Source organism: Ornithorhynchus anatinus, chromosome 18, assembly GCF_004115215.2.
Source record: "Ornithorhynchus anatinus isolate Pmale09 chromosome 18, mOrnAna1.pri.v4, whole genome shotgun sequence".
Taxonomy (NCBI): Eukaryota; Metazoa; Chordata; class Mammalia; order Monotremata; family Ornithorhynchidae; genus Ornithorhynchus; species Ornithorhynchus anatinus.
This window is the reverse complement of record NC_041745.1, coordinates 1,782,453-1,808,978: the sequence shown is the minus strand read 5'-3', so window position 1 is coordinate 1,808,978 and position 26,526 is coordinate 1,782,453. Positions and strand designations below refer to the sequence as shown.

Genomic DNA, 26,526 nt, shown 5'->3' with positions numbered 1-26,526 from the left:
GTTAAGCGCTTACTATGTACAGAGCACTGTTCTAAGCGCTGGGGTAGATACAGGGTAATCAGATTGTCCCTCGTGGGGCTTACATTTTTTAATCCCCATTTTTACAGATGAGGTAACTGAGGCACAGAGAAGTTAAGTGACTTGCCCAAGGTCACACAGCAGACAAGTGGCGGAGCCTAGATTAGAACCCACGACCTCTGACTCCCAAGCCTGTGCTCTTTCCACTAAGCCACGCTGCTTCTCAGTACAGTGTTCTGCAGACAGTAAGTGTTCAATAAGTGATGGATTGATTGATTCAAGCATATCACCCCTCCCTGGCTCCCCAGAAGAAGGGAATACACACTTTTATGTATTTTATTATGTACAGCAGGGGCCGTACCTGCAACAGAAACCGCTGACACAGATGTTTCTGGACAGTTCTGACCCAGAGAGGTTATATAAATTGCTCTAGACTTGTGGGGGGCAGAGAATGCGTCTGCCAACTCTGTGGAATTGTATTTTCCGAAGGATTCAGTACAATACTCTGCGCGCAGTATTTCATAAAGGCCATTGATTGATTGAGTGATTGATTGCCCAAGATCACGTAGAGAGTGTCAATCAATCGTATTTATTGAGCGCTTACTATGTGCAGAGCCCTGTACTAAGCGCTTGGGAGAGCACGACAGAATTAGCAGGCACGTTCCCTGCCGAGACGCGCTTACGGTCTAGAACTTACAATCACTTGTATTTCTTTCCCGCTCTCTACATCCTCCTCGCTAGAGAGGAGGCCTTTTGTGGACAGGGACTCATCACTTGTCTGTGCTGTACTTCCCAAGCATTCAGTACGGTACATTCCCCCCAGCGGGCGCTCAGTAAATACTACAACAACTATTTCTCAGTATTCCCAAATCCCACGTGAAGCCCCCGCCATTCCACCCTGCATTCTGGGCCTATTCCCAGTCTCCGACTGGGAAGCCCCCACTAGTCATTCGGGGAATTTCACCATCAGTCTTCCCTGCCTTCCCTGTCCCCGGGATCCTTGGCTCCTGGAGGAGGGATGTTGGTTGCCATTTGAATCACCCTGGGAAGAGGGAGACAGATCAGAGGGCTGGGAATTCCTGGCTGACTCCCACGGCGCAACTCCTGGTAGGAGGGGAACAACTGCCTGCTGACAAGTCATGCCAGTGACAGGTGTCCGGCATTTTACTTTTGGTTTATTATTTATTCTTGTTATCACTGTAGTGACTTATCTCTCCAGTCAGACCCACGGATGCCGGCCCACCGGAAACTTCAGGAAGCAAGGCCAAGTGAATCAGGGGCATCCTTGGCCAGAAGAGAACGTGGGGGTGGGGAATCACTTTTATTGCGATTAAGTTGTCTTGGTTTTGTCCATCTGTCTCCCCTGATTAGACGGTAAACCCATCATTGGGCAGGGATTGTCTCTGTTGCCGAATTGTACATTCCAAGCGCTTAGTACAGTGCTCTGCACATAGTAAGCACTCAATAAATACGATTGAATGAATGACTATTACAGCCCGTTGTTGGGCAGGGAAGATATCTGTTGCCGAATTGTACATTCCAAGCGCTTAGTACAGTGCTCTGCACGTATTTTACTTTTATATAGACTTCTTTGGGTTCCAAGCAGCGTGGCTCAGTAGAAAGAGCCCGGGCTTAGGAGTCAGAGGTCATGGGTTCGAATCCTGGCTCCGCCGCTTGCCAGCTGGGTGACTTAGGGCCAGTCACTTCACTTCTCTGGGCCTCAGTTCCCTCATCTGTCAAATGGGGATGAAGACTGTGAGCCTCACGTGGAACAACCTGATGACCCTGTATCTCCCCCAGCGCTTAGAACAGTGCTCTGCACATAGTAAGCGCTTAACAAATACCAACATTATTACTATAGTAAGCGCTCAATAAATGCTATTGAATGAATGGATATTACAGCCCGTCTTTGGGCAGGGATGGTCTCTGTTGCCAAATCGTCCATTCCAAGCGCTTAGTCCAGTGCTCTGCACCCAGTAAGCGCTCAATAAATACCATTGAATGAAGGGAGGAATGAATGGAAGGAGAAAAGAGTGACGTCGACGCCGGAGGCTGCGGCCCCTTTAAGAGTGGGGTGGGCCTCTGCTGGCCAATGGGCGCGCGCGTTACGGCCCGGCCGCGGCCCCTCGCCCCGACCAATAGGCGCGCGCGTTACGGCCCGGCCGCGGTCCCCGCTCCGACCAATGGGCGCGCGCGTTAGGCGGCGGTCGCCCCCGTCCGGACCAATGGGCGTCGGCGATGCCGGGCGGCGGCCCCTGGCCAATGGGCGCGCGCGTTAGACGGCGGCCGCCCCCGTCCGGGCCAATGGGCGTCGGCGATAGTGGAGGGTGGCGCGGCGGCGGCGGCGGCGGCGGTGGCGGCGGCGGGCCGGAGGGCCGGAGGGGAAGTGAGGCCGGGCTGCCGCCATGGGGCGGGAGGGGAGGCCGGTCCCGCCCCCGCCCCTGCCCCCGCCCCTGGCCCGGCCCCGGGAACCCGCCTGACCCCCGCCTGACCCCCGCCAGGACCGCCCCGCACCCACCAGCCCGCACCGACCCCCAGGACCGGCCCGGACCGGTCGAGACCGGCCCGGACCGGCCGGGGGGGAGGGGAGGGGAGAGGAGGGGGCGGGGCTATCTCCTTCCCCCCCAGATCCTCCTCTTCTGCACCCGGCCCCCCCCCCCCAAACCTTCTCCCCGTAAGACCGGGCCCCCCCACATCCTCTTCTTCTGGGCCCAGGCTCCCCCAAACCCTCTCCCCGCATCACCCGGGGCCCCCCCCAAATCTCTCCGTAAGACCGGGACCCCCCACATCCTCTTCTTGTGCATCCGGGGCCCCCCAGATCCTCTCCCCGTGAGACCAGGGTACCCCAAATCCTCTTCTTGTGCATGCGGGGCCCCCCAAACCCTCTCCCCGTAAGACCGGGGTACCCCACATCCTCTCCTTCCGCACCCGGGGCCCCCCAAATCCTCTCCCCGTAGGACCGGGGCCCCCCACATCCTCTTCTTCTGCACCCGGGGCACCCAGGCCTCGTGCCCGCATTGCCAGGGCCCCCCCAGATCCCCTTCTTCTGCACCCGGGGCCCCCCAGATCCTCTCCCCGCAAGACCGGGTTAACCCAGATCCTCTTCTTGTGCCCCCGGGGCCCCCCCATACCTCCTCCCCGCATCGCCCGGGGTACACCGAACCCTCTCCCGACAAGACCGGGGTACCCCAAGTTCTCTTCTTGTGCACCCGGGGCGCCCCAATCCTCTCCCCTCAAGACTAGGACACTCAAAGCCCCCTTCCTGCACGCCTGGGACACCCCAAAACTCTCACCTCCCTCTCCCCTGCCACCAGAGCCCCCCAGCTTCCTCCTCCTCCTATTGCCCCCTTCCTGGGACCTGGGACCCCCTCTGACCTCTGACCCCCAGCTTCTCCCTCCTATTCCCCCTTCCTGGGACCCCCCCCCGACCTCTGACCCCCAGCTTCCCCCTCCTATTGCCCCCTTCCTGGGACCCCCCCGCCCCCCAGCCCCCACCCAGGAGGGAGTCCCCCCTTTGGCCCAGCAGAAAGGAGGAGGACCCCCTCCCCGTCCCATCCGGCGCCCCCTCCCCCCGGGGGCGACCTCCATGTGACACCCCCCCGCCCCCCAAACAGCCCCCCACAGCCACACGCCCCTCCCCCAGCCCCCACCCTGGAAGGAGGCTGCAAGGCGGGGGGCGGGCTGGGGGCGGGCTTGGAGGCGGGGACCCCGGGGATCCCGGGGACCCCCGTCCCCCCGCAGAAGAAGATGAAGAAGCGCAAGGAGCTGAACGCGCTGATCGGGCTGGCCGGGGACGGGCGCAGGAAGAAGGCCAACAAGGGCTCCGGCCACCGGCTGCTGCGAACCGAGCCGCCCGCCTCCGACTCCCAGTCCACCTCCCAGGACGACGACGACGAAGAGTTCGGACCCGGGGAGACCCGCCCCCGCTTCCCCAAGTCAGTGCCCGACCCCCCCCCCCCCCAGGGCGGGACGGGGGGGGGGGACGGGACCCCCGGCGCGCCCGTCGATCGATCGATCGGCCCGTCGATCGCGGCTTAGCTTCTCTGGGCCTCGGTGACCTCATCTGCAAAATGGGGATGAAGGCTGGCAAGCCCCGTGTGGGACAGCCTGATCACCCTGTATCCCCCCCAGCGCTTAGAACAGTGCTTTGCACATAGTGAGCGCTTAACAAACGCCATCATGATTATCCTCATCTGGATCAAGACTGTGAGCCCCAAGTGGGACCACCTGATCACCTTGTATCTACCCCCAGCGCTTAGAACAGTGCTTGGCACAAAGCGCTTAACAAATGCCAGAACTACTATTATTATCTATTGAGCCCGTAGCGGAAAGAGTCCAGGCTTGGGAGTCAGAGGTCGCGGGTTCTAATTCCGACTCCTCCACTCATCAACGAGGGCTTTGGGGCAAGTCACTTCACTCTTCTGGGCCTCTGTGACCTCATCTGGAAAATGGGGGTGAAGACTGGGAGCCGTATGTGGGACAACCTGATCACTAGTGCTTGGCACGTAGTAAGCGCTTAACAAGTAATATTATCATAATTACTGTGTGCAGAGCATCTTAACAAGCACTTGCGATGGTCCAATAGAGCAGGATGAGCAGATGCGCTCCTTACCCATAGCAAGTAAGCGCTTAGGTAATATTATCATTATTATTATTGTTATTATTATTATTATTGTGCAGTTGCAACGGTCCAATAGAGCAGAACGAGCAGACGCGCTCCCTCCCCATCGCAAGCTTACAGGGGGCTGATGTAGGACATGATTTGGGGTGGGGGGACTCCGCCGTTTGAGGGGTGTTAGAGAAACAGCGTGGCCTGATGGAAAAAGCTGGGAGTCAGAGGGACCTGGGTTCTAATTCCGACCCCGCCACCTGTCCGCCGGGTGACCTCGGGCAAGTCGCTTCGCTTCCCTGGGCCTCAGTTCCCTCATCTGTAAAACGGGGATTGAGCCCCGTGCGGGAAACCGGGCTGTGTCCGACCTAATTAGCCTCCATCTACCTCAGTGCTTAGAACGGAACCTGGCGCGTATTATCACAAATATCATAAAAAAGCAAATCATGGGAGCGGCAGGAGCCAAGGAGAAATTGCGGGGGGGGGGGGGTGGGTCATGGAAAAGTTAGGAGGGGCTCAGCTTTAGGAACAGAAGGAAGAAGCCCTGGGAATTGGGAAGACCAGGAATGCCGGAGAGAGGGAGTGAATTTCAGCCCGAGCAGTCTGGCGCTTGGAAAGTTCCCGGCGGCTGAATTTTAAGAATCGACTCTCGTGTGGGTGGTTGTGATCAACTTCCCCTAAAACTCCGGGACCCTTGGGAGCCCAGGGCTGCCCTCCTTCCCTAATTTGTCACCCCGGACTTCCTGAGACCTAAGCCTTTAATAAAGGGTTGCGGTAACGGGGGCCCCGCGGTTTACAACATTCCCCAGGACCTCTGGGCGGTTGTGATCACCGGCTTAAATCCCACCGAGCCACACTGGTGATAACTGTCGGCTCGGTGCGGGCAGGGGATGGGTCCGTTTTTTGTTGTATCGTGCTTTCCCCAGCGCTTAGTACAGTGCTCTGCACACAGTGAGCGCTCAAGAAATGTGAGTGCCTTTTGGCAGAGAGGAACCGACTCGGCGCGGCAAGAGGTCGGCTGTCCGTTGTAAGATCTGGCTCCGCCGAGGGGAGGTAGAGCGATAGATGGATTGATTTCTTTATCTTCTTCCCCCATGTGTTTGATCTAAGTGCCCAGTGAAGCAGATAATGATAATATTTGTTAAGCGCTTACTATGTGCCAAGCACCGTTCTAAGCGCTGGGGTAGATACAAGGTCATCAGGTTGTCCCACGTGGGGCCGACAGTCTTGATTCCCCATTTTACAGATGAGGGAACCGAGGCGCGGAGAAGTGAAGTGACTTGCCCCAAGTCGCACAGCCGATAAGTGGCCGAGCCGGGATTAGAACCCACGACCTCTGACTCCCAAGCCTGGCCTCTTTCCACTGAGCCACGCCGCTTCTCGTGGACTGCCTCTGTTACCGATTTGTCCATTCCAAGCGCTTAGTACAGTGCTCTGCACATAGTAAGCGCTCAATAAATACTATTGAATGAACGAATAAGGGTTTTTTTAAAATGGTATTTGTTAAGCGCTCACGATGTGCCAAGCACCGTACTAAGTGCTGGGGGTCACACCGTTCGCTGGGTCACCTTAGGCAAGTCGCTTCATTTCCTCCGCCTCAGTTCCCTCATCTGGAAAATGGGGATGAGCCTCACGTGGGACAGCCTGATGACCCTCCGTCTACCCTAGCGCTGCACACAGTAGGCGCTTAGCAAATATCAACGTTGTTATTATTATCCCTGTTTTACAGATGAGGTCACCGATGATCGTTGCCTGTCCCGGGGACCTCCCTCCGTTCCTGGGGTGCCCGGGGGCGGTTGTGGGGGGCGGGCGAGGGGCCCCCCCGTCACACGGGGCCGCGGGGCGTCCCCGCCGGCCCGAGGGCTGCCGGGGGGAGGTGGCCGGAGGGGCCTGGGTCCCCAGACAAGGAGATTCAGGTGCGGTGTGTCACCCAGGGGGGACTACGCCCGCTGCTGTAAGGTCTGCTACCCGCTCTGCGCCTTCGTCATCCTGGCCGCTTGCGTGGTGGCCTGCGTCGGCCTGGTGTGGATGCAGGTGGCCCTGAAGGACGACCTGGACGCCCTCAAGGAGAAGTTCCACGCCAGTAAGTACGGCCTCGAGGGGGGTCGGGGGCGGTGCCCACCTCTCGGCTGGGCCCGGGGGCGTGGGGTCCCGGGGGGGTTCCTCCCTGGCTGCCCGCCGAGAAGCCGGCGAGGTTCTGATCCCTTCTCCGCCACCTGTCAGCCGTGTGACTCTGGGCAGGTCACTTCTCTGTGCCTCAGTTACCCCATCTGTAAAATGGGGATGAAGACGGGGAGCCCCACGTGGGACAAGCTGATCACCTTGTATCCCCCCCAGCGCTTAGAACAGTGCTTGGCGCGCAGTAGGCGCTTAACAAATGCCATCATCGTCATCATTATTATTATTATTCTAGCTGTCCGGGCGGCCTGGCCGTCAGGCCTGGGTCTGGTTGTTTCCCGAAGCCTTCCAGAGAACAGCGTGGCCTAGGTCGAGTCAGAAGGACCCGGGTTCTAATCCCGGGCTGGGGAGTCAGAGATCGTGGGTCCGAATCCCGGCTCCGCCGCTTGTCAGCTGTGTGACCGTGGGCAAGTCACTTCACGTCTCTGGGCCTCAGTTCCCTCATCTGTAAAATGGGGATTAAGACAGTGAGCCTCATGTGAGGCAACTTGATGACCCTGTATCTCCCCCAGCGCTTAGAACAGTGCTCTGCACATAGTAAGCGCTTAACAAATACCAACATTATTATTATTACGTGGGACAACCTGATTACCTCGTATCTACCCCAGCGCTTAGAACAGTGTTTGGGACGTAGTAAGCGCTTAACAAATACCAACATTATTATTAATCCGGACTCCGCCACTTGTCTGCCCTGTGACCTTGGGCAAGTCACTTCACTTCTCCGAGCCTCGATGGGGATTAAGACGGTGGAACAGGGACCGTGTCCGAACCGATGACCTCGTATCCACCCCAGCGCTTAGGACAGCGCCTGGGGTGAGGCTGTGCCAGTGTGTGTCGGGCAGTCAGTCGGATTTATTGAGCGCTCACTGTGCGCAAAGCTCCGTACGAAGCGCTTGGGAGAGTTCGGTAGAACCGTAGACAGATTCCCTGCCCACAGCGAGCTTACAGTCCAAAGGGTGCCCGTGTGCGCGTCCACATTCCCAACCCCCTCGGTCAGCATCGCCCGGAAGCCGCGTTCGAATCTCACGGTCGCGTTTCCGGCCTCAGTGGAATCCAGCCAGAAGAGCTCTTTCCAGGAGATCCCCAAACTCAGCGAAGACCTGCTCAGCAAGCAGAAGCAGCTAGAGAGGCTGGAGTCCGGGGAGCTGGGGCTGAGCCGGGTCTGGGGGAACCTCACCGCCGTGAACAAGCAGGTAGGTCCCCGGGTCGGGCCCCGGAGGTGCAGCCGGGGCGGCGGGGTGGACGTTGGGCGGGGGGGGGCAGGGTGGCCCCTCTGAATTCCCAAAAGGTTCTAGGAATTTCCCCGTGGACCCTCCCCGCGCTCTGTCCTCCCCAGATCGAGGGTGCAGGGTTGGGGGTCGGGGTGGGGAGGATAAGCTCTCGAGCCCTGACCCACCTGTCAGTCAACGGATCGGTGCTATTTACTGAACGCTGACCGGGGGCCGAGCACCGTACTAAGGGCTTGGGAGAGTGCTCTCCAATGGAGTCGGAAGGCAGGATCCCCGCCCCCAGGGAGCTTACGGTCCGCCTGGGGAGGCGGACTTCCAAGGCGCTCTAAGAGGCAAGGAGGAGGGCAGGGATCACTGCTCTGTTTCACGGATGAGGAGATGGAGGCCCAGAAAGGTTAAGCGACTGGCCCGAGTCGCCCGGCGGGCCGGGGGCGGTACCAGAACTTGGGTCTCCTCTCTCCATCGGGGTCTGCTCCCCCGTCTCTCTCGTGGGCACCTGGGACGGGGGCTCTGCTCATACCACGAGCCCTCTGGGAACCGTGACCGAACCCAACGTGATCTTCGATCTACCCTACTCCTTAGAACTGTGCTTGGCACCTAGTAAGCGCTCAACAAATACCACTGTTAATATAGGGGAAATTGCTGTCAGTCGTATTTACCGAGCGCTCACCGTGGGCAGAGCACTGGACCGATGGCTCGGGAGGGTACAATATAACAGTCACACTACCTGCCCACAGTGACTTTACTGTCCAGGCGGGGGGAACAGACGTTAATATTGTGGAAGACAAACTTTACAGACCCTGTTGTGTTCAGAGACGAGTTTTATTACCGCTGGCGTTTCATCCGGCACTAGAAGGGAGAGGCGTTGAGCGGCAGAGATTCCCCCGCTAATCAAGGCCAGCTCAACTTCAGGCAGTACAGAGCTGCTTCATGTGCCATCCGTACAGCTTTCGTAATGATCGGAACGATATAATAGGAGACAGACTTTAGGATAGAAAGCAGTGAGTCCCTGGGGCGTTTTCTCTTTAGTCCCGGACCTCCTTTGATAAGTAGGGCCAGGGGCTCGATGGGTTCAAAGGCTCGGTTTCCCCGTGTTGTAATGTGCTTGACTGAGATGGAGCTCGGTTCTGAACCAGTCGACCCGTCGGGCACACCCAAAGTGGTCAAGCGGGCCGAGGCTGAGAGAAAGGTGGACAGACGCGGGACCTTGACCGCCGCGCTCCCACAGTATAGATAAAGAGAATTAGAGCTGTGGACATAAGTGCCGGGGGCCGGGGAGGGCGAGCCCCCGGGGCCATCGGAAGCCACCGTCCCACCCGTGGCCGTTTTAGATCGCCCTGCTGACTTCGGCCGTGAACCACCTCAAGGCCAACATCAAGTCGGCGTCGGACCTCATCGGCCTGCCCGCCACCGTGGAGGGGCTCCAGAAGGTGAGTCGCGGAAACAGAGCCCCCGCGGCTCAGTCTGTCAGTCATATTGAACGTTTACTGCACCGCACTAAGCGCTCGGGAGAGGACAACGTAACATTCCCCGTCCATAACAAGCTTACAGTCTAGAGGGGGAGACAGACGTTGAGAGAAATAAATGACAGCTGTGGACATAAGTGCTGTGGGCTGGGAAGGAGGGTGAATAAAGGGAGAGAGTCAGGGTGATGCAGAAGGGAGTGGGAGAAGAGGAAAGGAGGGCTTAGGGAAGGCCTCTTGGAGGAGGTGTGCCTTCAGTAAGGCTTTGAAGGCGGGGAGAGCCACGGTCAGCTGTAAGGAGGGAAGACGTCCTCGGCCTGAGGCGCGAACCGGGCAGGTGCGCCGTCCACCCGCCGCAGGAGCAGCTTCACTGTGCTCGTGGCCTCTGCCCTCTGCCAGCTCGGGCCGCGGACCTCCGGTGCGGTGCCCAGGGAGCAGGGAAGGGCACTGGGAGGAGCGGGGCAGCCGGCCGGGGAGCGCCCGGCCCACCGGTCCAAGCAGAGGGGTCCATCCTAGGCAGCCTCCCGAGCTCGTTGTGGACAGGGAATGTCTCTCTTATATTGTTCTGTTGGCCCCAAGTGCTCAGTACAGTGCTCTGCACGTGGTAGGCGCTCAGTAAATACGATTGACCGGCTCGTGGTTTCAGAGCGTGGCGTCCATCGGCAGCACCCTCGACAGCGTCCACCTCGCGGCGGAGGCCATGCAGGAGACCCTCGACGCTCACACGCGAGCGGTGGAAGCACTGCAGGACCGGGTGGTGAGCGAGCCCGCCCTACCCCTGCCCACGCTCTGCCCCTCGTCTCCGACCCGCTGCAACCCGGGACTTCCTTTTCTGCTCTCGGTGGCATAAATTCCTGCATTGGCCCACTCCTCCGACTCCTGGGACATCTGGTCCTTTACCTCTGCGGAGGATTGACCGGCTGGCCTGATGAATTGTACTTTCCAAGCGCTTAGTACAGTGCCCCACATGCAGTAAGCGCTCAAAAAATATGATTGAAAGAATGAAGGAGTCTGCCGGCCCGGGCAGATGTTGGCAACGGGATCTGTCCTCGGGGCGAGGGGAGTCTCGGGGTGCCCAGCTAGGCAGCAGGGACTGGACTGCTATTCCCGCCTGGGGGAGCACACCGGAGCCCTCAGGCCCCCCCTCTCCCCTTCCTCGTCCGGTGCCAGTCGAGGAGAGCTCGGAGTCGGGGGACTCCCGGGAGAGCCCGAACCCCGGCCGGGCACCCGGCACTACCCCGGATTGTGGGGGTGTCCCCCGGCTGGCGGGCCCGGTCCCTCGATGTCTGCCAGGGGTCGACGCGTTCTCCCACCCCCACCCCCGGGGAGCCAGAGGGCCGTGCCGGGATCCCACCCTCATCCCTGTCCCGTTGGTCCCTCGGCAGAATCCGCTCCTCACCAGGGAAGCCAACGGGAGCGGGCCGGACTCGGCCCCCTCTGGCGAGCCGGCTCGAGGCCCGGAGAACCGGAGCGACTCCCTCAGACAGGTACGGGGGTGGGGCTCCGCCCTTCACGTCCGCCCCTCTCCCTCCCCCCCGACTCCGTTGGCTCCACCTTCCTCTCTCCCCCGCCCGCATCCAGGACCTCCGGCAGCTCCACAGCTCCCTGGAGGAGGTGAACTCCACCCTGACGGGGCTCCAGAGGCAGAACAGCCTCCACCTGCTGGGCCTGGACGGGGCCGTCGGGAACCTCAGCCGGAGGGTCGACCTCCTGGAGGGCGGCGTGGCGGCCCTGAGCAAGCCGGGCGGGACCGCCGACCGGTCCGCCGGCGGGGTGAGGGGCTCCGGCGACCGGGCCGCGGGAACGGGGTGGAGGCGAGCCCGGCGGGAGGGCGGCGGCCGGCGCCGTCCCCTCTGCCGCTCACGGCGTTCTTTCCCGTCTTCCCCCCCGCCGCTGCCGTTCAAGGTGGGAGACCCAGCCACCCTTGCGGCCGGCGAGATCCAGGGCCCGGCGGGCAACGAGAGCGCCGCGGCGGCAGGCCGGGGCGAGGAGGTGAGGGACGGAGGGGAACCGGGTCCTTCGGGAAGAGGAGCGGACGGGTCGGCGTCTCTGCCCTCGGGATGAGGCTGGCTCGCCCCGGGCCTTCGTCACGGGTGGGCAGAGCAGGTGCCCCCCGCCCTTGGGTTGACCGTGTCTCTCCCACCTCATTCTCGCCCCGGGCAGAGAGCAGACAGAGCGGGCGCTCAGGTGTCCAAGCTACGGGAGACGCTGCAGCTGATGACCGCTCTCACTGGACAGCCCGAGAGCAGCAAGACCCCCGACCCCGCCAGGCCCGGTGAGGAGGGCGGGAGGGGGCCCTGCCGACCGGCGTGGAAGGACGAGGGCGGGCGAGGTTGACGGTACCTGGGTAGAGGGGCCCACCGGAACCCCAGGGCTCATTCAGCCAGTCGTTCGTATTTATCGAGCGTTTACTGCGTGCGGAGCACCGTACTAAGCGCTTGGGAGAGTATAATGTGACGATATAATGGACGCATTCCTTACCCACAACGAGCTGACGGCTCGAGGGGGAGAAAGACGTTAAAGAATCGATACGGGACAGACGCGGAGGTCAGCGCCGTGGTGCCGGGAGCGGGGGATGAATGAAGGGAGCGAGTCAGGGCGAGGCCGAAGGGAGCGGGAGACCCTCTACGATCTGCACCGTTGGCAACGTCCTCCGGGTCGGTCGGTCTCCTTCCCCGCGGGGCTCGCGAACCCTCTCAGGGTCGGTCCCGTTTAGAGAAGGTGGAACTGGACCGGTGGGGTTCTTGGTTTGGAAAGCCCGGGGCCCGCTGGTCTGGGCGGGGCCGGCCCAAACCGCCCCCGAAATGGGGGATTCCCCGCTTCTGGAGACTTGCGTGGGGCCCCCCAACCCTGAGTGATGCTCACCCCCACCGGTGGGTGTGTTGCAGGGGGGGACGGGTCCGGCGCCCCGGCCAGGTCATCTGCACCTCCTCAGCTGTCGCCCCGCTCGCCCGGGGGCCCTGGGGAAGCAGGGGCTTCCCGGCCCCAACTGTCCCTGCCCGGGGTCTCCAGCACAGAAGGTAAGCCGGGGGCGAGGGGCGTCCTGACGTGACTCGGTGGGCGGGGGCCGGGAGCCAGGCTCGAGGGAGGGAGGGAGCCAGCGATGGCCTCGTTCCCCCCGGCGCCCGCGTCCCCCGAGGAAAATGGTCCGGGTCAGCAGGCGGGAGAGGGGCCCACCTCCCCCTCTCGCTGCGGGATTGACCCGGCAGGCGGATGGCCGCTCGCCGGTCCACGTCTCTCGGCCTTGTCGGCCGGGCCAGTCAGGCACCGGGGGGCCGAGGGAGGCGGCGCCCGCTGCCCGCCCGGCGTCTGAAGCCGCCCCCGACCTTCCCCAGATCTCCTGGCCCTGTTCGGGCAGGCGGGACCCGGGGCCGATGGAAAGCTGAGCCCCCGGGACATCCGGGCAGCGCTGGGCCCCACCGCTCCCGAGGCCGCCGGCCTGGCGCCGTTCGACGCGGACGGGGACGGCGAATACACCTTGGCCGAACTGCGGCTCGCCACGGGTTTGTAACACCGTGGCCGTGCTTACTCCCTCCCCCTCCCGGGCCGCTCACCCACCCGAAGGTTCCCGTGCCGTCTTTCAGGGGGACGTTGGGCACGCCCCTGAGGCTTCTGGTTTTTAAAAGACAAACACTTGGGGGAACAGCTCCAGAAATGTCGCCGCGTCTTCGGGGACCCACTGGGAGCTCCCGTTTTAGAGCCACGGAAGGAAGAGTTCCTCATTTCTTTCTTTTTCTCTTTTTCTTCTCCCTCCCCCTCTCCCTGCGTGGATGCAAGGGGAGGCTTTGTCTTTGAACTGGAAGCGTGTGTGCATTAGAGTCACCCGCATTTTCTATCTCACATAAACTTGCCTTAAATTACCTGCACTTTATGGAGACCCAGAAAATGTCTTTTCTTTCCAAGATAGACCTTTTCTGTTTTGTACATAGTGGAGAGGACAGAGGAAATTATGCATATTTTATGGGAAAGTGAAGAAAAAAGGCGCTTTTTTTCCCCTTAATTAAATCCCCGCCGCACCGACTGCTAAGAAACCGGCTTGACTGTCGTCCTTTGACCGCAGAGTCGGGGGGCCGTGCAGGTGTCGGGAGGGGGCCTCCCGCCCAGAGGTCGCGATTATCTGTTGAGGGAGGCCGGCCCTCTGGGCCAGGGAGGAGAGGGGCTATGGAGCCCCAGAAAAGCGGCCCTAGATCCCACGAGAGGTGGTCCCTGGGGCTCGGCCTCTTAGCCCCTCTGGCCCGGAAGAGATCGGGTCCGGGGCGAAGCCGTCGGGGGCCGGGCATCTCCATATCCTGGGTGGATTGGGGGGTGGGGTCTGGGCTCGGTCCACGTTCAGTACGGGGCCTGGTCGCCATTCAGTTATAAGTGCAAGCCGCAGTGCCCCCCTCAGCTCTCTGCCCCCCTGCTGCCATAGCTGCCTGCGTCCAGATCCTGCAACGATCAAATGCAGCTCTAGCAATAAGCGCCCCCCCCCCCCCCGGTCCCCCACGCCCATCCGCTTGTGCACGTGGAGCCCGTCAGCCAGTCCCAGCCAGGTCCGTGCCCGGACCCACGGGGTGTGGAGGAGCCCCGGCTTGGGCCACTCCAGTGCCTGAGGCGTTTCACGGTGCAGCTGTCGCGTCACGGCGCGCTTTGGGCCGTAAAGTCTGAAGTCCGCGTGAGGGCCGGGCGGGAGCACGCTGGGCCTGCCAGGGAGGGCTGCCCGACAGTCGTCTGCTCGGTCCCGAACCCCCCTGGCTGGGCACCTTCCGGCCTCTTGGAAATAGGAGGGCGGGTGGTTTAGGTCGGTGCCGGTCTGTCTCCTCAAGGGCCGGTGCCTTCTCCCCTTCCCCCTCCGCCTCCTCCAGCTAGGGCTTGGCGGGGGTCGGGGTCAGCCGGGGCCCACGGGGACGTGGAGGGGAATCTGGTCAGGATGCCCGGTGAACCCAGGGGAAAGTGGTTCAGAGGTCCCTCTGTCCCCACCCCCGGACTCTGGGGCAGAAGGGCCAGAGTTTGGGGACCACGGGGCCAAAGGGGGAGGAGACGCGGCCCTCGCGGATCGGAAGTCCCCGCCCACCAGGGAGTCAAAACTTTTCTGGTGGAACGGAGGCCCCTCATTGTCCGGCTCTACCCCGACCAAGCCCCGCTTCCTCACGTGGTCGCGCGGTCTGATCCCGGAATTCCCCACTGGGTTCAGACGGGCACCGCGCGTGCCGGAAACCAGAGGGATGGAAAGATGTGCCTCCCCTCCCCGTCAGCCCCGGGCCACAGCCGCGGTCCCCCGTCCCCCCCCCCCGGCGGGGGCCCGCCTGTCCGTTTTGTGTTGGATTTCTTTTCGTACGGAGAAATGTAAATGTGCTTTGTCTAGAAAGAACTATTTTGGTAAGGATCCGGCCTCGGCTCTGTGAGATGAATCCCGTGTGGTTCCGGGGGTGGAGATGAATCCCGCACGTTTCATATCATGTAACAGAGTTTGAATTGAGCGAAATAAAGCCGCCTGGGCCTTTTACCTCTGCGCCTCTCCTTGCAAGGGACCACGGGGAGGCAAAGTGTGTGTGCGCCGAGCGGAGAGGGAGCATTTTTAGGTCCTGATTTGCTAAATTTCCACCGAGACCAAAGTTTCCCTTTTCCTTCTTCTACCTCTAGAGGTACAATTCGATCCAAGGATCATCATCGGCGGTGGGATTTGAGTGCTGACTGTGTGCGGGGCACTGTACTGAACGCTTGGGGAGGATACACTACCACAGGAGTTGGTAGAGACGTTCCCTGCCCGCAGAGAGCTTCCAATCTGGAAGAATGAGATACGGAGCATTTGACGATGGTGTTTCTCCCAACGGGCTTATGAGGGAGGATTGGTTTGGGCAGGAGAGGGATGCCTGAGAGGAGGGTGGCTCCCATAATCGGGGAGCGGAGAGGGGAGAGATCTCCCCGCTGTCAGTTGACTCCTGTGCAGAGCGCTGTGCCGAGCACCTCCGTAAAAAGTACAGTATACTAGTTGAGGCGCAGAGTGCAACAGCTAAGAGGGCTGGAGGTGGCCGGTTGCCGGGCCTGTGGGTGGTTTTTTCCCACAGGTGGGTACTAGAACTCGAACCCAGACTTCGTGGCTCCCAGAGCTGGGCTCAATCAGCTTAGAGCAATGCTTGGCACACATGAAGTGCTTAGCGAGTACCGTTATTATTATTAATAATAAAATAGCACTGATTGACTGACATCCCCCGAAGCAGCGTGGCTCTGTGGAAAGAGCCCGGGCTTGGGAGTCTGAGGTCGTGGGTTCTAATCCCGGCTCTGCCGCTTGCCAGCTGGGTGACTTTGGGCAAGTCACTTCACTGGGCCTCAGTGACCTCGTCCGTAAAGAGGGGATTAAGACTGTGAGCCTCGCGTGGGACAACCTGATTACCCTGTATCTACCCCAGCGCTTAGAACAGTGCTCTGCACATAGTAAGCGCTTAAATGCCAACATTATTATTATTATTCCCTGGGCCTCAGTTCCCTCATCCGTAAAATGGGGATTAAAACTGTGAGCCCAACGTGGGACAACGCGATCACCTTGTATCCCCCAGCGCTTAGAACGGTGCTTTGCACATAGTAAGCGCTTAACGAATACCATCATTTATTTTTTTTAGCCCCCTGCCCCGCAGCCAGAGACGGAGAGCAGAGGCCGGAGATGGAGGCTTTATTTTTCAGCCCAGCACCTGCCTCCAAAGTCCACGCCCCTGCCCCCATCCCCTCCCGGAGGGGCTTCACGGGGGCGGATGCCAGTCCCCCCGAGCCAGGTTGGGGAGCGAATGGAAGCAGGGGTCCTTGTCGGGGCCGACGGCGTCCATGGGGAAGGACACGGAGTGGTCCACCACGGAAGGGAGGGTGCAGAGCGACGGGGCAGACGGGATCTCCTCGAAGATGGGCGTGAACGGGGGTGCCACGTGGGGGGCGCTGGGCCGGGGGGCCGGGCTCCTCCCCTCCCGAGGGCCCCGGGCCCGGCCGCCCCCGCCGTGCCGCTGGGCGCCGAGCCTGGCGTCCAGCCCGTAGCGCTGCCTCTTGTTGATCCAGTACACGAGCGGGCTGTAGGAGAGGGTGGCCACCCGCATGGTCGCCGCCCAGGCCCGGGCCCTCGCCTCCCGCCGCACTTTCTTCCTCCAGTGGAGGAAGAAGACGCAGCCGCCCGTCGCCAAGGTCAGCAGGCCCAGGAGCGAGAAGCACAGGGACGACCAGGCTGGCACGGCCGAGGCCGCGTGGGCCGAGTGCTGACGGGCGGCACCTGAGTAATCAGCAACCGATCGAACGTATTTATTAATAATAATCATAATGGTAGTTGCTGGTGCCAGGCACTATCCTCAGCGCTGGGGTGGATACATACAGATTCATTCAATAGTATTTATTGAGCGCTTACTATGTGCAGAGCACTGTACTGAGCGCTTGATCCGGCCACAGTCCCTGTCCCATGTGGGCGTCACAGTCTCGATCCCCTTTTTACAGACAAAGTAACTGAGGCACAGAGAAGTGAAGTGACTTGTCCAAGGTCACAGAGCAGACCACTGGCGGAGCCAGGATTAGAACCCACCCTTGTTATCTACCCCAGCGCTTAGAACAGTGCCTGGCACATAGTAAGTGCATAACAAATACCATAACAACGATCAGTGCTTATTAATAATAATGATGCTGTTGGTATTTGTTAAGGGCTTACTATGTGCAGAGCACTGTTCTAAGCGCTGGGGTAGATCCAGGGTCATCAGGTTGTCCCACGAGAGGCTCACAGTTAATCCCCATTTTACAGATGAGATAACTGAGGCACCGAGAAGTGAAGTGACTTGCCCACAGTCACATAGCTTAAAACAGTGCTTGGCACAGAGTAAGCGCTTAACAAATACCATCATTATTATTATTATTTTAGCCCCCAGAGACCAGACCGCCCCCCCCAAAATGATGGCTGGATCTGCCCCACCCTCGCCAACCTCAGGGATGGGGGAGGGTACTTACTTCCAGGTATATTCATTTCTCCCCAGGGAGGGTCTGAGCAGGACGGAGTGTCGGGGGGTCGTGGACCCACCTGGGGATGGAGGCGTTTTGTGTCGGGGGAAAGAAGGGGTGTCGGAATCTCAGTCAGGGCTGAGGATTGTGATGTCACCGGGTTGGAGGAAGAGCAGAGAGGCAAAAATCTGGGAAAAACTGGTGGTCGAAACCGCCTGCGTCTTTACGGATAAATTCTCTAGGGAGACAGTGACCCCCGGGGCAGAGAACTGCATGTCCCAACGTTCACGGGCACACTGTGTCCCCAAAAGGAGGGTACAGTCTAGAGGGGGAGACCGAGATAGACGTTGAAATAAACCAAGGATATCTACAAAACCATGGCGTAATAGAGCATGGACCTGGGACCTTATTCATTCATTCAATCGTATTTATTGAGCGCTGACCACGTGCAGAGCACTGTACTAAGCCCTTATCCCGGCTTTGCCGCTCGTCTGCTGTGTGATCTAGGGCAAGTCGCTTTTCCAGGCCTCAGTTTCCTCATCTGGAAAATGGAGATTGAGACTGTGAGGCCCACATGGGACAGGGATTGGGTCTCATCTGATTTGCTTGTATCCACCTTGGTCCTCAGGACAGTGCCTGGCACATAGTAAGTGCTTAACAAATACCACAGTTATGAGGCACTAATGGGAAAGTCCAGGAAAAAAGGGGGAAGAGGCAGACCGGCAGCTACATGGCTAGAGACCAAAACAACGGTAACGGAAGAACCGTTAGGTTGTGGTTTACGGCAGAAGACGGGACGTTCTGGAGAAAGTACATCCACGGAGTCGCTATGAATCGGAAACGACTCGACGGCCCTTAATAAAAATATTAATGTCCGTCTCCCCCTCTAGAATGTTAGCTCGTTGTGTCTGTTATTTCGTACTCTCCCAAGCGCTTAGTACAGTGCTCTGCATACAGTAAGCACTCAAATATGAACGAACGAACGATTTGGGGGAGGACAATACAATAATAAACGGTGACGTTCCCTGCTCATAGTCCAGAGTTGGGAAGACAGACTTCAATACAAGTAGGTGGGACAGGGACTGGGTCCGACCTGACTAACTTGCATGTACCCCAGCACTTAGAACAGTGCTTGGCACATAGTAAGCGCTTAATAAGTACCATAATAATTATAATTATTAGTAATTGTATTTGTTGAGGCACTGTTCTAAGCGCTGGGGGAGATGCAATGTAATCAGGTTGTCCCATGTGGGGCTCATAATCTTAATCCTCATTTTACAGATGAGGTAACGGAGGCCCAGAGAAGTTAAGGGGCTTGCCCAAGGTCACACAGCAGACAAGTGGCTTAGAACCCACGTCCATTAATAATAATAATGATAATGTTGGTGTTTGTTAAGGGCTTACTTTGTGCCAAGCACTGTTCTAAGCGCTGGGGTAAATACAAGGTCATCAGGTTGTCCCACGTAGGGCTCGCAGTTTTCACCCTCATTTTACAGATGAGGTGACAGGCACAGAGAAGTTAAGTGACTTGCCCAAAGTCACACAGCTGAGAGGTGGCATCCAGGGGTGTGAGTAGGACTGTAGGCTGGGGTAGAACAGAGAAACAGAGGATTCCCTTGTGTCTACCCCAGCGCTTAGAACAGTGCTCGGCACATAGTCAGCGCTTAACAAATACCAACATTAAACAGAGGCTGGGCTTCAGGGGAAAGGCCCAAGCCAGGGTGAGTTGGGGGTGATAATAACAATAATAATAATAATAATGACCACTATTATTAGCTGTAATCATCATCATCATCATAGTTAATCGCAAAACAATTATATTGTGTTGTAATTGTATATTATATAATTATATATGATAATAGAACTTAATATACTGTGTTATGTGTAAAGTAACATACAATACATTAGTGTACAATATATGATAATATATAATACAATAACAGGATATAATATATAATGTAATATTACTATAATTACAATACTAATTACTATAATGAACACTGATCACGACTCTGACAGGAGAAGAGACGGCGGCCCTTGTCCGTCGCGGGCCCCGGAACGTTGTTTCCCGGAACGTTGGACGCGGGGGCGGGAGTCCGGGGAGGGGGCGCGGCGGACCGGATGGAGGCCGGGGGGGGGGGAAAAGAGGGGCGTTCATGGCGGCCGCCATTGGGGGCGGCCATGTTGGCGTTGGCGGCGGCCATGACGGGGCGGCGGCCATGTTGGCGGCGATGGCGGCCACCATAGGGGGCGGCCATATTGGTGTACGGCAGGGCGGCCATGGCGTGGCGGACGGCCGTGCAGCCGGCAGGCCTGTCCCGGGCCCGCTGGGCCCTGCCGGTCCTTCCGCGCTTTTTCTCCATGCGGCCCCCCGGCTCCGCGCTGGAGGACAACCCCTTCTACGCCCGATACCGACAGAAGATCCAGCAGCTGCGCAGGTGGCGGGCTGGGCCACGGCGGGGAGAAACCCGGGAGCCGGAGGACCTGGGTTCTAATCCCGCCCCCCCGTCTGCTGCCTGACCTCGAGCAGGTCCCTTCCCTAGGCCTCAGTGACCTCATCCCCATGGCCGCGTGGGACAACCCCTTTCCCACGGAACAATAAGAATATTCAATCATAATAATAATGTTGGTATTTGTTAAGCGCTTACTAGGTGCAGAGCACTGTTCTAAGCGCTGGGGGAGATCCAGGGTCATCAGGTTGTTCCACGGGAGGCTCACAGTTAACCCCCATTTTACAGATGAGGTCACTGAGGCACAGAGAAGTGAAGTGACTTGCCCACAGTCACCCAGCTGACGAGTGGCGGAGCCGGGAGTCAAACTCATGACCTCTGACTCCGAAGCCCAGGCTCTTTCCACTGAGCCACGCTGCTTCCCACAATAGTAGTATTTCAATAGTATTTATTGAAATAATAATATTCATCAGTATTTATTGAGCGCTTACTCTGCAGAACACCGTACTAAGCGCTTGGAATGGACAGTTCGGCAACAGATAGAGACCATCCCTGCCCAATGACGGGCTTACAGTCTAATCGGGGGAGACGGACAAAAACAAGACAACTTAATAGCAATAAATAGAATCAAGGGGATGCAAATAATAATGTTGGGATTTGTTAAGCGCTTACTATGTGCAGAGCACTGTTCTAAGCCCTGGGGGAGATACAGGGTCATCAGGTTGTCCCACATGAGGCTCACAGTCTTCATCCCCCTTTTCCAGATGAGGTGTCACTGAGGCCCAGTAAAGTGACTTGCCCATGGTCACCCAGCTGCCAAGTGGCAGAGCCGGGATTCGAACCCGTGCCCTCAGACTCCCAAGCCCGCGCTCTTTCCACTGAGCCACGCAGCTTCCCCTAAATACGACTGATTGTTTCCGGCAGCGGTAGCTCGGGGTGTCTGGGGCGAGATGGGGAGAGGACGTCGAGGGCGGGGTGGGAGAACACGAGTGGCCTCCACCCGATAATGTCGTCTCGCATCCAGGTCCGACCCGGCGGCCTTCGAGTCGCGATTGGAGGAGCGGGGCGCACTCCGGAAGCAGCCCCTGGGTCAGTCGAAGCAAGCGGAGTTCGTCCAGTACGTGGAGGAAAAGGCAAGGCCCGCTTATGCAGTTCTGATCTCTCAGCCTCCCCGAAGCCCCCAAAAGTGCCGCCCCTAACTGTTGAGGGTTGCGAGACTCCGTACTAAGCGCTCGGGGATAATAATTATCGTCGTATCTAGGTGCTTACCGGGTGCCAGGCACCGAAAAAAGCACCGGGATGGTTACAAGCAAATCGGGTTGGACACAGTCCCTGTCCCCTGTGGGGCTTGCGGCCCCAATCCCCGTTTTACAGATGAGGTAACTTGAAATAAAAAATAAAAATAAATGGTGGTATTTGTTAAGCGCTTACTATGTGCAAAGCACTGTTCTAAGCGCTGGGGGTTACAAGGTGATCAGGTTGTCCCCCGTGGGGCTCACAGTCTTCATCCCCATTTTCCAGAGGAGGGAACTGAGGCACAGAGAAGTGAAGTGACTGGCCCAAAGTCACACAGCTGGCAAGCGGCGGAGCCGGGATTAGAACCCCCGACCTCTGACTCCCAAGCCCGGGCTGTTTCCACGGAGCCACGCTGCTTCTTGAGACCCAGAGGAGTGAAGTGACTTGCCCCAGGTCACACGGCAGACGAGTGGCGGAGCCGGGATTAGAACCCAGGTCCTTCTGAGTCCCAGGCCTGTGCTCTATCCGCTACGCCCTGCCGCTTCTCTTGTAGGGGTAGGGACAGGAAATACCGAGCTCTCCCTGGTGTAATGCACCGTCCCAGGGGCTTGGGGAAGTGCTAGTATTTCTACCTGGGTGTACTGACTGTCCCCCGGGTGCGAGACACTGTGCTGAGCGCATGGGCCAGTGCAAGAGATCCATTTACCTGCCTCCAAGAAGTGTCCACTCTGACGGCTGGGCCACCAACATTCTGCGTGCACGAGGTTGTCTCTCAGATTTTCCTGGCCGCCCACGTGGACGAGTAGCCCTTTCCGTCAGGGATAAATCCATTTTTATTGTTTATTGCAGGCAGGAGCTGTGGACAGGCAACCACTGAGCAAAGGTTTCACCAGAAACAAGGTAGAGTTCAAAGAGACCTGAAAAATCTCGTTAATCGCAAGCACTGGGCGAGACTTAGAAGTTGAGAATCAGCCCTTCTAGCTAGTAAGGGGAGGGGGCTGCCCACGGTGTCACCAGGAGAGACGAGAGAAGGGAATAAGATGGGTAGGACCGAAGAGGGTTGTCCCCTCGTCGTTCGACCTCCTGCAGATAGTCCGCTCTCCGCCTCCTGGGCCATTCTACGAGTGCTTAGGGCAGTGCTTTGCACACAGCTCAATAAATATGACTTCACGAGGGGGCTAAGCGTGGGGATGGGACCGGCCGGGCCGGGAGGTCATTGTCAAAATGAGGAGGGGGGTCGTGAGGGTCTCCCCGCTCCGTGACCTCGTCCCCCCGGCCACTGGCCCGACCCCCCCCCCCCCCCCCGCTCCCCATGTTGGGCAGCTGCTGAGAGTCTCGACTTCTCTATTCCAGACCCTCGACTCGATCCTCAACCTCGACCTGGTGAAAGACAAGACGGCCGAGGAGATCGGACAGGTGCCGGGGGGGGCCCCGGGCGGGGAGAGGGAGCCGGGGGTCGGGCCTCCAGACCTCATTCGCCTCCCTCCGCTTTAATCCTCCCAGATCTGGCAGCGGTATTTTTCCGCGAAGGACACGGTGTTTGCCGTCATTCCCGTACGTCTTCCCCCCGCCGGGGGTGGGTGGCGGTGCCGCGGGGAAGGCGTGCCCGCCGGAGGGCCCGGGGCTGGCACGCGCTCGGCCCCGCTCGTGGCCGTGCCCGGGGCGGCTGCGGGCTGGGGGAGGTGGGCGGCTGAGGCTCAGGGTGACGGCCCGTGCGTTCGTGTCCCCCCCTCCCCCCGTTTGCAGGCCAAGACGTTTGACCTGATCTGGACCCGGGCCCAGGCGTGTCCGTCGGTGAGCACCTGCATTCCCCACCTCCCCTCTGCCCCTCCACCTCTCCCCTCCCTCCCTTCTTCCTCCCTTTCTTCCTCCTCCCCTCCAGCAGACCGTAACCACAAACAGCCCCGTCTGTGGGTGCCAAGACCCGAAGGGGAAAGCTCCCCTTCCCCTCCTCATCGAACCCCCGGCTTCCAAACCGGAAGCTCATTGTGGGCAGGGAACGTATCTGTCTATTGTTATATCGTCCTCTCCCAGGCGCTTAGTACAGTGCTGCGCACACAGGAAGCGCTCAGCAAATACAGATGAACGAATGAATGAGGTGGGCCGGTTCCCGCCTCCCGGGGCCGTTCCACCCTTCCCGGGGGGAGGGCGGGGGGTCGGTGTGGGCAGGAGAAGCCGGACCGGTTGCCCCGTGGCCGCCGGGGTGTTGACCAGCCCGCGGGTGCCGCCTCCGCGTTCTGCAGTTTCTGTGCGCCCTGCCCAGGAGGGAAGGATACGAGTTCTTCGTGGGCCAGTGGTCGGGCACCGAGCTGCACTTCACCGCCCTCATCAACATCCAGGTAGGCGCCCGGCAGGTCCCTGAACCCCTCCGGACTCGGTCTCCTCCGTCAGAGGGGTCAAAAGCGTCAGCCGGTCCTCCCCCTTAGATGGCGAGCCCCGGGCGGGGCGGCCACTGGGTCTGACCGCCTGCCTGGCTGTCTCCACCCCAGCGCTCGGCACGGGGCTCGGCACGTACCGCGGTGATCAAACGAAGGAAGATGGAGTTAAGCGGCGACGGGCGATCAATTTCTGTTGATTGTTAGAAAAGTGAAGGGTGTTTGGCGGTGGATCAGTGTGTCCTTAGGGAGCTAAAAACTCCCAGTCAATCGATGGTATGTATTGAGCGCGTACTATGGGGAGTGCACTCTATGAAGCGCTCGGGAGAGTACGATACAACAGAATTAGCGGTAACGTTCCCTGCCCATACCGAGCCGACGGTCCAGGGGGGCCCTTTGCATCTTGAGGTTTCGGTTTTCCACTGTGAGGGTGAAATCCATGACGCAGCCACAGAACACCCCTCCTATTTCTGATAATCAACGGAAAAAACCCCAACGGCTTGTTGGCGGCTGGAGAGAAGTAGCCCAAATTCACCAGCTGACCGTTTAACTCCACGTCACGCCGTTGGACCGTCGCGGCCGGTGCCGGGCGCTGCGCTGAGCGCCGAGGTGGAGACAGAAGGCCGGGCGGCCAGACGCGGACACACCTAAGGGGGAGGGCCGGCCGGCGTCTCTCCCCCCCCTGACCGAGGAGGCGTCAAATCGGGTCTGCGACGGGGATGAGAGCCCGTCTGAAGAACAGAGGGGCGAAGTGTGCGGCCCCGGGGGCAGGTCGGGGGCGGTGGGTCGGGGGAGGTCAGGGCGGTCAGATCCGGGAGGGGTGGGGTGGCGGGAGGGGGCAGCCCTGGGTTTTCCCCCGGTGAGCGACCTGGGCATCCCGTCCCACAGACCCGAGGCGATGCGGCGGCCAGCCAGCTGGTGCTCTACCATTTCCCGGAGCTCAAGGCGGAGAAGGGCATCGTCCTGGTCACGGCGGAGCTGGAGCCCACTTTTCTGGTGAGGACCCGGGCGAGGGACGAGGGGGCCGTGGCCGCCGGTCACCCCGTGGCCAGCGTGGCCTGGCCGTTAGAGCATAGGCCCGGGGGTCAGGAGGACCTGGGTTCTAATTCCGGGTCTGCCACCCGTCTTCTGTGCGTGACCTCGGGCAGGACACTTTACTTCTCTGGACCTCAATCCCCTCATCTGAAAAATGGGGATTAAGACTGAGCCTCACATGGGACGTGGACAGTGTCCAACTTGATACTCTCGTATCTACCCGGGGCTTAGTTCAGTGCCTGGCACATAGTAAGCGCTTAAATGCCGTTAAATAATAGTAACATTTAGGCGAGTGGCGACTGCTGACGGGGGATGGGCTGGACTGGGAAGACTGGGGTCAAGCAGGGAAGGTCCTCCGGAGGAGGCGGCTTCTCGGGACGCCTCGCAGGGGGAGGACGCGAGCCAAGAGTGGGGTCGGGGGTGACGGCTGGCCACTTTCTCCCTCTCAGACGGTCCCAGAAGCCCAGTGCCTAGCCAGCCAGGTGCAACTCTTCTACGCCACGGACTGCCAGCAGACCTTCGCGCTGGTGGAAACCTTCAACCACCGGCCCGGCGAGTTCAAACACATGGCGGTCATCACCGCGCTCCAGCAGAGCGGCCTCGGGGCCGACCTGAAGCTCCCGCCGGGTCCGGACCGGCCCTCCAACTGAGACCACGGGGCGGCGGGAGCCCAGCCCTGGAGAGGGACAGTTCCTTGGGCCCCCTGGCTCCAGCCCTGCGTGGCCTCCGCCCCCCAGCCCGCCACCCCAAGGATGAGGCTTTCTTCCCATCTGTTAAGCAGCTGAGGGAGGCAGGCCTCGGGGGGCTCTCCGGGCCTCACCCCCACCGCCCGCCCTAGGCCCGCGGTCCTGCAGGCCGTGCCCGGCATCGGCAGGCGAACCCGCGAGCCCTCACCAAGGACCACCCCGGAGGGTTGGGTGGGTGGGTGGGTGGACGGAACACTCGGCTCTCCAGCCGGGAACCTTCCCGTCCCCGATGATGGAGCTCGGGCCGCTTCCGCCAGATCTCTCAGGAGGGGTAAGGAAAGCGATCTGGGCACCGTCCGGGCCCGGGTTGCCGGAGAATCGGTCTGCCGGGCCCTGGGGGGTGACACCCAGGATGTGGGGGTGGTCCCGGCGGGGAGCACTCCTCAGTCTTCCCAGCTTCGGAACCCGCCGGGGCCGGCCAAACCGAGGCAGGGGCACGTTCAAGTCCAGAGGAGGTGTCCGTCAGCACAGGTGGACTCTTAGGGCCTCGGGGCAGAGTGGCCCAGGGGAAGCAGCTGCCGGCTGGGAGTCAGGAGGTCAGGGCCCTCGTCCCCGCTCTGCCACAGGCCTGCTGGGTGACTTGGGACAATTCACCGAACCTCCCTGGGCCTCGGTGCTCTCCCCTGTCAAATGGGATGAAGATCCCAGTTCTCCCTCCCCTTAGGCTCTGAGCCCCACTGGGGCAGAGATCCTGTCCGAGCCTATTCACCCGGAAGCCACCCCAGTGTTCAGTGCAGTGCTGGGCACACGCTCGGCACGGAATAAATACTTTGGCTATTATTGGAATTGTCCCTCAGCCGGCCTTTCCCTTCTATTTCTTGCCCGCCTGCCACCTGTCTCTGACATATTTGCTTTGGAGCCGGAGCACCGGAGTTTTCGCAGCCTGACCCGAGGGGGCGGCTACAAAGGGTGGGTTGGGTGGTCTACGGGAGAACAGTTCCCTCCCTGAGCAGGGTCTCCGGTTTGCCTTTCCTGTACCTCCACTCCCTGGATCAGGAAAATTTCCTGACTTGACCAGGAAAGTGCCACCCTGGCGTGCACCACCCCCCAGGGAGTGAGCTTGCCCCCGGGGACATCATCCCCACACCCCCTTCGGTCTGCCCGGCCCCTCGCGGGACCCAACCCGCGGCCCACTTTCCCGTGGCGTCTTCAGCACCGGGAGAGGTGTCTCGTCCACCCCCCCGGTCCTCCGAACTCTCCCTCATCCAGGGGTCCCGCAGACCCTGGAGAGGCCTGTTTCCGTAGC

At 59.9% G+C, this 26,526-nt stretch overlaps 3 protein-coding genes across 3 annotated transcripts; 2 read left to right on the top strand and 1 right to left on the bottom strand.

The window, feature by feature from the left end:
* The first annotated feature begins 3,700 nt into the window (after positions 1-3,700).
* EFCAB14 (EF-hand calcium binding domain 14) lies at positions 3,701-14,982 on the top strand. Its single transcript, XM_029046469.1, has 11 exons — positions 3,701-3,953; positions 6,562-6,710; positions 7,853-7,998; positions 9,366-9,464; positions 10,144-10,254; positions 10,883-10,984; positions 11,079-11,270; positions 11,403-11,489; positions 11,661-11,772; positions 12,386-12,517; positions 12,833-14,982. The coding sequence occupies exons 1-11, from the start codon at positions 3,766-3,768 to the stop codon at positions 13,006-13,008; spliced, it is 1,494 nt and encodes a 497-aa protein (XP_028902302.1). The 5' UTR covers positions 3,701-3,765; the 3' UTR covers positions 13,009-14,982.
* Positions 14,983-16,130: 1,148 nt separating this feature from the next.
* On the bottom strand, positions 16,131-17,566 carry TEX38 (testis expressed 38). Its single transcript, XM_029083472.1, has 2 exons — positions 17,448-17,566; positions 16,131-16,728 (listed from the first exon to the last, which is right to left on the bottom strand). Exons 1-2 carry the CDS (start codon positions 17,461-17,463, stop codon positions 16,214-16,216), a joined length of 531 nt encoding a protein of 176 aa, XP_028939305.1. The 5' UTR covers positions 17,464-17,566; the 3' UTR covers positions 16,131-16,213.
* Positions 17,567-19,711: 2,145 nt separating this feature from the next.
* Positions 19,712-26,076, top strand: ATPAF1 (ATP synthase mitochondrial F1 complex assembly factor 1). The gene is made up of 9 exons (XM_029083471.2): positions 19,712-19,876; positions 20,913-21,021; positions 21,974-22,024; positions 22,478-22,540; positions 22,628-22,678; positions 22,871-22,918; positions 23,368-23,463; positions 24,388-24,495; positions 24,984-26,076. The coding sequence occupies exons 1-9, from the start codon at positions 19,719-19,721 to the stop codon at positions 25,182-25,184; spliced, it is 885 nt and encodes a 294-aa protein (XP_028939304.1). The 5' UTR covers positions 19,712-19,718; the 3' UTR covers positions 25,185-26,076.
* Positions 26,077-26,526: the final 450 nt, after the last annotated feature.

Excerpts from the sequence above, each read along its gene's own strand:
- EFCAB14 (XM_029046469.1), top strand. The coding sequence starts at position 3,766 with ATGAAGAAGCGCAAGGAGCTGAACGCGCTGATCGGGCTGGCCGGGGAC. Across the intron at positions 9,465-10,143 it reads CCGTGGAGGGGCTCCAGAAG|AGCGTGGCGTCCATCGGCAG; the intron begins GTGAGTCGCGGA and ends TCGTGGTTTCAG. Across the intron at positions 11,271-11,402 it reads CCGACCGGTCCGCCGGCGGG|GTGGGAGACCCAGCCACCCT; the intron begins GTGAGGGGCTCC and ends CTGCCGTTCAAG.
- ATPAF1 (XM_029083471.2), top strand. The coding sequence starts at position 19,719 with ATGGCGTGGCGGACGGCCGTGCAGCCGGCAGGCCTGTCCCGGGCCCGC. Across the intron at positions 22,679-22,870 it reads CGGTGTTTGCCGTCATTCCC|GCCAAGACGTTTGACCTGAT; the intron begins GTACGTCTTCCC and ends CCCCGTTTGCAG. Across the intron at positions 22,919-23,367 it reads GGGCCCAGGCGTGTCCGTCG|TTTCTGTGCGCCCTGCCCAG; the intron begins GTGAGCACCTGC and ends CGCGTTCTGCAG.